The sequence below is a fragment of the Alexandromys fortis genome, unplaced genomic scaffold, assembly GCF_014885135.2.
Source record: "Alexandromys fortis isolate MF-2015 unplaced genomic scaffold, M_Fortis_MF-2015_v1.1 scaffold_149, whole genome shotgun sequence".
Classification (NCBI taxonomy): domain Eukaryota; kingdom Metazoa; phylum Chordata; class Mammalia; order Rodentia; family Cricetidae; genus Alexandromys; species Alexandromys fortis.
The window spans coordinates 3,662,576-3,671,456 of record NW_026068025.1 but is presented as its reverse complement, the minus strand read 5'-3'; the positions used below and the strand labels follow the sequence as shown (position 1 = coordinate 3,671,456).

The following is an 8,881-nucleotide window of genomic DNA, read 5'->3' as shown; positions in this document are numbered from 1 at the left end:
AGACTAGGTTATAGAGTGAAACACCGACTCCAGAAATCAGGGCATCTGAGTAAAGGTGACTGATACCAGACAGCCTGTTTGGTGGGAGGGGGATCTGATGGCACAAGCTGTCCTCTGTTCTCCATGTGCGCTGGCTTTCCTCCCTGAATAAATATTTTAAAATGTAGTATGTATCAGGAGGCAGAGGCAGGCAGAGCTCCGTGAGTTCAAGACCAGCCTGAGCTGTATAGTAAGTTCCAGGCCAACCAGGGCTACACACTTAGACCTTGTTTCTAAATAAATATACAAAACAAGCAAAAGTAATTTACGGTGATAAAAGTCAAAATAGGGGTCACTTTTGTTTTCTTTTTGGAGATATCCTAGTGTGCTAGGATGTGCCACATCTGAATTGGTGGATGTAAATCTGTACATTTAAGATATGGGCACTTTATGTCAACTACAAATCAAAGGAAGCAGCAAAACAAATTGTGTATCTAGGAAGTTTTAAGAGGCGAGAACTCTGTGTTAAAACTTCATGAAGATTTATAAATTGATAAAACTATACTTAGGAAAACTCTATAATCAACATTTTCGTTGTTACAAAGACTGAAAATAAATGGATTCCATATTCCAATAAGCGTACGAATGAAAAAAAAACAACTAAGAAGAAAGATGAAAAGGAAAAATGCAAGAAAATGAGTAAGAGAAAATGTTTCTTTGAAAGCCTGAGAGTGACTAAGGCTTTCGAGACTATCTGGGATGCCCTGGAGGAGGGGTTCTTGTGATTTTTTTTTTCCTTTAAACTTCAGCATCGTATTCTACAAAAGCGTAGGAACAGAATACAATCCTGGATCCATTCATTTATTTAAAAATTGAAAATGAAACCCGGGCCTGGGAATGTGGCTCAGTGTAAAGTGCTTGCACAATACTGTAGGACCTACTCCCTGTTCTGCAAAAACAAAAATCAAAACCAAAAATCCGTTATCAAACGGATTCCAGCTGTCATTTATGCTTCAAACAGCAAGTGCCAGACCACTTACACACGTTAGCACATATTAGGTACATGATGGCTTCTGCAACGTTGGTAGTGTCACCACCTTGGAGGCGAAGTCGCCAAGCTTATCAGCTTTGATGTGGCAATGAACTGAGGCCTGACCTAGGCCTCCCCAAGTCAGGAAAGTAGGGTTGGAAGTCCTGGCGATAGTGGAGACACAAGCACCTTCGCAAATCCAGCGGGCGCGGCTACCTGCAAGCGCAGGTGGAGGCGCGGTCCCGTCAGACCCTCCTCAGCACTAAGACCACACGGCCCAGGCTCTCCCGTTGCGGGCAGGCCGCAGCAACCGGTTCCCGAGCTCGCGTGTCCCGGAGCGCAGCGCTCCACCCCCGGGGCCTTCAGGTTGTCAGAGGCGGGGACGTGCATCAGCCAGCGGGGACGCGCAGAGCTGAGAGGCCTGTGCGCCCGGTTGAGGGAGACATGCGGCGGACGCGGAGCGCCGTGGCCACCGAGCCGCGGGAGCGGCGGCGCTCGGGTGCCTCCGGGGGCCTGGCGGGCGGCGAGAGCCGCGCCCGGCGCTCCGAGAGCAAGACTAGGGCCGGGGGCGGGGGCGGGGCGGCCGGTCCGCAGCCGTCGGCAAAGCCGCGGCCCAAGCCGCCGCCGCGGGCCCAGGAGGCGGCCGCCGAGGAGCCGCCGCCGACGGACACCCCCGCCGCCTCGGTGTCTGCGCTCGACCTGGGGGAGCAGCGGGAGCGCTGGGAGACGTTCCAGAAGCGGCAACGGCTCAGCTTCGAGGGCGCCGCCAAGCTGCTGCTGGACACCTTGTGAGTACGGCGGGGGCGGCGGGCCAGCACCTGCGAGGTGCGCACCGGCGGCCAGACCCGAGGCTGGGTGCGGAGCCGGGGCCAGGCGCCCGCTACCCCGGCTTGCTGCTCAGGACGGTGTCCGGCTGCAGACGCGGGGGGTGGGGGACGCTCATCGTGAGAAAACATCCCATGGGTTCCCGCCACCAAAACCGTTTTACCCGTATTTGCACGTGCTTTCGGAGGGCGGGCGGGAGGAAAGGTCCAAAGGGAGACTTGAGCGGCCTTGGGGAGCGAAGGCCCGTTGTTCAGGGCAGTTCCTGGGAGGGAAGCGCGCGCAAAGCGACGGTCCTGGACCAACGCGTGCGGGAGGGAAGGGGAAGCTCAGACTTTGTGCTCTCACCCAGGGTCCGGGGTGGCAGGCTCTACTTTCTTCAGCTCCATCTGTGCTTCCGAAGTGCTTCCAGCCTTAGATGGCCTACGGAGCACCTCAGAGGTCCTTTTGTGGGAAAAGAGCTGGTAACTCCTCCAGCCAGAACTGCCTCCTTTTTCCCAAACGGAATGTGAACCCCTTCTTCCGTTAACAATGGTGCTACAGAGAAATACTGCATACCCTAGCCATACAGGCTCTCACTCGCAGGTGAATTGAAAAAGAACAATAAAAGATGAAGAAAACTAATATTAACAATTGTTTTTTTAAAAAAAATCTGAACTGCTTTCCGTAAACAGCAAGATGTTCTTTTTTTGCTTTGGTCCAGAAGTTCTCTTGGTTTTGGTGCCTCCTCTCTGAAACGGACTATTTACTCAGCTTTCTTTGTGCCTTGCTTTTTAGTCTTATCCTCTTGGGCTATAAATTGAATACTTTAAACTATTAATTTAAAACTAAAGCTAATTAAAAATTAAAAGTGCCATTTGTGGAGTACCTGTTGTGTCCTAGCTTCTGGGAAGTCTGAGTGACCCTCTATAAAGATCCGTGGGGCTGGGCACAGTGGCACAAGCCTGCAATTTTAGTCTTTAGGAGGCTGAGGCAGAGGAGTACCGCGATTTCAAGGCCAACCTGGGCTACAGAAACATCCTTTCTCAGAAGAGAGAGAGAGAGAGAAGGAGGGAAGGAGAGAGGGAGGGAGGGAAGGAGAGGAGGGAAGGAGGGAAAGCAGAAACAAGCCAGGAGTCTGTGGTCCACACCTGTAAACCCAGTGCTTAGAAGGTGGGAGCAGGAAGAGCTGGACTTTCAAGGTCATCCTTGTCTCCATAGTTAATTTGAGGCTAGCCTAATCTGCTTGATACCCTGTCTCAAAATGAAACAAACAAAACCCCCATCCTCAGATGCACAAAGCAAAAATTTGAGTTACTATTTTCCCCCAAAACAAACTGATGATGATCTAGGAAAAGATACTAAAAATATTGGCATGAAAAAAATGAGTTTCACTCTCCAGATTAGCATACTGTATGCCTGCTTGCATTTACTTTTATGTCCTCTAAGCTAACTTTTTTGTGCCAAGAAATTGTATGTTATCTACACTAACAATTTTGTTCAAATACTGCATAGAAGAAAGTTTGGAAGAATGTATAGCAAACATGGGATCTCTCTTAGTAGGATGATCGCAGGGGCTCTCATTGTGTTACTAAGTATAAACATTGTCTATGGAAGAAGAAATTGAGATGCTAATTTGTTAGAAAAACCCAGGAGAGCATTTAGTCTTGCCACTAATCAGGTGGCAAAGTAAAACTGTAGTGAGCTGTTTCTTCTGGGGTTATTGTTCAGGAGCCACAGTGAAAGGTTCTCCCATTTATTACTGGCAGGAATATCCAGTCTTTTGGAGAAGGAGCGTAATGATGTTAGTTGAGTCTTAATGTTCGGTTATGGGGCTGGCTCCAACTAGGTATCAGAGTTGTGTAAAACGTCATGTACTTGAGAAGTCCTAGAGGAAAGTGGATGGAGTTTTTTTTTTTTTTTTTTAAAGAGTCTTTGTTATCTGCCCAGAAAGCGGTTCTGAATCAGCAGACCCGACTGGGCAACCTGTTGTGCTTTCTCATAGGCACTTCCACTATCTTTATTACAATCAAAATGAAATATGACTTGGCCACTCTGCTTGGTGGCTGCTTAAGGTTGGTAAGGTCTCTTCTTGGTGCTCAGCATATACATATTTTCCTTTAATAAAGCTGTTTGCTAGGCTTCTTCTCTATCTTCATACTTACTGTTTCTGGGAACGGTTTATTTTGCAGTCTTATAAAAGTCTTATAAAAGTCAAGGCAGTTCACACTGAAAATACTGCACCTTGTCCATGAAATGTACCTGATTGTCCTATAAAAAAGCCTTTTGTCCCAGCCTGGCTTTCTTTAAGAACAAAAAGACAGCATGAAGGATCCATGCCCTAAGGCCCCTGCTTGCCTGTGAGAAATTCTTATGCTCTAGTTTCTATTTCATTTAGTGAGTACCAGGGCCTGGTGAAGCACACAGGAGGCTGCCACTGTGGGGCCGTTCGTTTTGAAGTTTGGGCTTCGGCGGACTTACACATCTTCGACTGCAAGTGAGTATTTTATCTTCCCAGATGGGCTTAGAAGACTTGAGGAGCCAAAAGGCTGTGTTTCAGACCAGCCGGGGGAGTGGGGGTGTAGATGAAACTGTAGGCCATGAGCTGATAACTGTCACATCAGGTACTGGGGACATAAATGCTCATTGTTCTGTTCTTTCCCCTTGTGTGTATGACTTGGAATTTCCAGTGATAATTCAGAACAAGTTATTATATGTGTGTAGTATGTGTGTAGATCAGAGGGCAGCTGTGGTGTCAGTTCTCTCCTTGGTCCTAGGGTCATCCAGTCATTAGGCTGGTGGTAGGTACCTTTACCTGCCAGGCTACCTTGCCAGCCCAATTATTTATTTATTTAGCTAGTTTGTTTATTTATTTATTTTTTTGGAGACAGGGTCTCTCAGTGTAGCCCTAGCTAGCTGTCCTGAAACTCATTGTTGTAGACCAGGCTGGCCTCAAACTCAGAGATCTGCCTGCCTTTGCCTCCTGAGTGCTGGGATTAAAGGTGTGGGTCACTATCACCTGGCGCTATAGTTTTACTTAAATTTATCTATTTAACACCTATGTTTTATGTGTGGAGCCTGTGCCTGTGTGTACATGTACTACAGAGCTCCCCAGTACAGTTCAGGTGGCAAAGGAGGGCTTTCAGGGCCTTGACTAATGGGCTTCATGCTTCTGATTGGTACCCCTGATTTAAGGGTGATTAGCAAGAGGTGGATCAGGCTGGCCATAATTCCCTGCTGCGATGCTGGGAACCCCATCTTGAGCAGAATCTTCTTAGGCATCTACTGCTGAAGCGAGATGGCGGTGATCGTGTGGAGAGCATGTGCACCCAGAAGGACCTAGAAGGTTTCCGTGTGCTGGCCCTCTCTGCCGCCCAGATCAGTGGCAGGCCTGCTCCTTAGCACCTTCCCTTGCATAATAATAGCGTGAGAACAGCAGGTTCTGCCTTCTGGACCAGCTGTTGGCATATACTTAACTTCTCAAGAGGGTCCAGTCCTTTTACCTCTAATGGTACCTGAATTCCTTATGAATAATAAATACTATGGATTTCCTCAAGTAGAGAACTGGCTTACTAATAGAACCCAGAATTGGAAAGAAGCATTATGGCATCGTTTCTTGGAGACTCCTATGCTAAGACAGAGTGTTTTAAAAGGCGAGTTAGGGCTGGGGGTGGAGCTCATTTGGTAGATTGTTTGCCTAGCACGTCCAAAACCCCGGATTTGAGCCCCACTTCTACAAAAACTGGACACGATGTCACATGCCTGTCATCCTGGGGGAGGTAGAGACAAGGATCAGAAAGAAGTTAAAGGTTGTCCTCCGCTGCGGCTGCGGAGTGGTTGTGGCCAGCTTGTGTCCTTGAGATTCTTCTCTCCCAGAAACAAGTAAATAAGCAAGCAAAGAACAGCTCAAAGCCATCTTCGACTCTACAGCGAGTTGGAAGCCAGCCTGGGGAGACATAAGACCCTGTCTCAAAAGAAAGATAAAATTTAACATGACCCTTCTGTCTCAAAGAATAAAATAAAGTTAAAATTTTTAAAAACTTATCTATTTTATGCATGTGTGTGTTTTGCCCACATGTATATCTGTTTATCACATGCCCCAGAGGTTGGAAGAGGGTGTTTGATATCCTGGAACTGTGAGCCACCCTGGAACTGGGAATCGAACCGGGGTTTTCTGAAAGTACAGTCAGTGCTCTTAACGGAACCATCCCTAGCCCCAAAGTTAAACTTAAAAAGAAAAAAGGTGAATTGAAGGGCTTGAGGTGCACGTTCAGAGTAGAAAAGTACACTTTAATACCTGCTTAGCATGTAGATGCCCTGAGTTCACTGTCCCCAGGGTAGAGAAACAAAAACAGACAAAAATGGTGAGTCGGAAAGAACAGATTTTTTACTCAATTTCCAGTTTGGTATTTCTTGGTTTTCTTATGTGGAGACAGAGGGAAGCCTAAGGGTTTCTCCTTGGCTCTGGTGTGCCTGTCCAAAGAGGCATGAAAGTATAACAATGTCTGAATTCATTTTCTGAGTGTCTTTTAAGTCTGCTGTTTCTCTTCAGGGCCGGGAGGGGAGGGCAGCAGAAATGAGGTCCAGGATTGTTGAATGCTGTGTGGTCTCCCCTGCTGGCTCTGTCACCAGCAGGCTTCCCTGACACGAAGAGCAGAGAGGTTCCAGGTGGCCCGTCCAGCTGCCTAAGTTTCCCTTCCCTGGATGGTGCTGAGAAGGGTGTCCCGTTTGAGGTCAGCCGGTTGGTTCTGCAGGCATTGGGCTGGGCTGCTCGGGCATGTGGACAATGCCCATGTCGACTGACCGTCAGGCCTCTGCTCCCTCTGTAGCTGCAGCATCTGCAAGAAGAAGCAGAACAGACACTTCATCGTTCCGGCTTCTCGCTTCAAGCTCCTGAAGGTTGGTACGCAAGAGCAGGTAGAGCCCGCGTGTAAGGAGCCATGAGCTCTCTACCCTGGCTTTCTAGCCTGCTTGCTGTACATTGCATGGGGCAGAGAGCTTAGAAGGACCTGTTAAGAGCTTTGAGATCCTTTTCTTCCTAGCTGGAGTCTTACTGTTTAGCCTAGACTAACCTCAAACTTACCATTCCTCTTACCTAAGCCTCCTGAGTGCTGGGATCATTTTCCACTCAGGTTTCGTGTCTTTTTCAGTCGGCACTGGGGATTGAACTCAGGGCCCTGACTACGCTGGGCAAGTGCTTTGCCCCTGAGCTCTGTCCCTGGTGCACTTTAACCGGCTCAGTTGCTTTTCCTTTAAGTTATTTATTAGTGTGGTAGGCACATGGCACAGCTCCCATGTGGAGGCCAAAGGACAACTTGTGGGGCTGGCTCTCTCCTTCCACCTTTCCAGGGTTTCTAGGGATCATACTCAAGTTGTCAGCTTCTGTGGTAAGCGCCTTTACCCGCTGAGCCGTCTCACTGGTCCCTGCTTCCTCCTGCTTCTGCCTCCTTAAGGCTGGGATCACAGGCATGTGCCACTGTGCCTGCCTTCCCTTTGTTCTAGAAAGCATATCTGATATTATTGTAGAAACATTTTCAAATTCAGAAATTCAGAAAATCAATTAAAATCATTTTGGAAACTGAAAATTATCTGAATAACCTGTATTTCTTTTGTAAAAATATAAGAAAATAAAATCCTTCAAAGGCAATCACTATTTTTTTTAACAACACACTTTTATACATTATTCTCTCTCTCTCACTCTCTCTCTCTCTTTCTCGCCCTCTCTTCCTCTCTCCTCTCTCTGAATGGGTCTCATATATCCTAGACTGGCTTTGAACTCCTGATCCTCCTGAGCACTGGGATTACAGGTGTGTGCCACCATGCCCAGCTATCATGCCCATCCTCCATACCCAGCTTATGTGGTGCTGCTGGGGATTGAACCTAGGCCCTCATGCATACTAGACAAACACTCCACTAACCGAACTATATTTCTGGCCATTTGTACATTTTTTATAGAGATAAATACATCTAAAAATGTTGTTACAGATGGTGGTGCACACTTTTAATCCCAGCATTCAGGAGGCAGAGGCAGATGGATCTCTGGGAGGTTGTGGCCAGCCTGGTTTACAGAGTGAGTTCCAGGACAGCCAGGGCTACACAGAGAAACTCTGTCTTAAAAGACAAAAACAAACAAACAAGCCTGTTCTATCTATAAGCTACTTTATCATTTCCTAGTTGGGAAAACCACTACAGTTTTTATTTTCTTTCCTTTTTATTCAGTGTTGGAGTTGAGCCAGGCAAGTGCTATCCCCCTGAGCTACACCCCAGCTGTTTTAAGTTGAATTTCATCACTGAAGACTTGTACAGACCATCTTGTTCCCTCACAAGCCAGTTTCCTGGCCCACTATCCCATCACTCTTACTCCTGGCTTGAGTCTGTTTAAAAATTGTATTATTTTATGTGTATGGGATTTTGCCTGCATACGCCATCTGTGAATGCAGTGCCTGCAGAGACCAGAAGATGGCGGCAGATCCCCTGGAACTGGAGTTACAGATGATTGTGAGCCACTATGTGGGTGCTGGAACTCAAACCTGAGTCCTCTGCAAGAGCAGCCAGTGCCTTTAACTCTGTCTGTCTGTCTGTCTGTCTGTCTGTCTGTCTGTCTGTCTGTCTGTCTGTATCTCCTTATCTACTTGTTTATTTTCAAGACAGGGTTTCTCTGTGTAGTTTTGGAGCCTGTCCTGGAACTTGCTCTGTAGATCAAGCTGGGTGTGAATTCTTAGAGATCTGCCTATCTCTGACTCCTGAATGTTGGGATTAATGACGTTCACCTCCATGCCTAGTTGCTCTTAACTTTTTGTTTTGTTTTGTTTTGCTTTGTTTAGTTTTTCGAGACACCGTTTCTCTGTAGCTTTGAAGCCTGTCCTGGAACCGAGGCTGGCCTCAAACTCACAGAGATCTGCCTGCCTCTGCCTTCTAAGTGGTAGGATTAAAGGTGTGCGCCCACCCCCAACCCCCGCATGCTCTTAATTTTTAAGTCCTATCTCCAATCCTCATTTTACCCCCTGAGTTGTAAACAACATTGTGACAAATTTCCCTGTGTATAAAAAAAGTCTTTGATAATTTTTCTTT

General features: G+C 47.3%; 1 protein-coding gene across 1 annotated transcript in view; it reads left to right on the top strand.

Annotated features, from left to right (window-relative positions):
• Positions 1-1,068: 1,068 nt before the first annotated feature.
• Positions 1,069-8,881, top strand: part of Cenpv (centromere protein V) — a 17,800-nt gene continuing 9,987 nt past the window's right edge. The window contains exons 1-3 of the mRNA XM_050163746.1: positions 1,069-1,797; positions 4,209-4,307; positions 6,640-6,709. Of these exons, the coding sequence (XP_050019703.1) occupies positions 1,454-1,797; positions 4,209-4,307; positions 6,640-6,709 (513 nt within the window). The 5' untranslated portion in view covers positions 1,069-1,453. The remainder of the gene's footprint in view (positions 1,798-4,208; positions 4,308-6,639; positions 6,710-8,881) is intronic.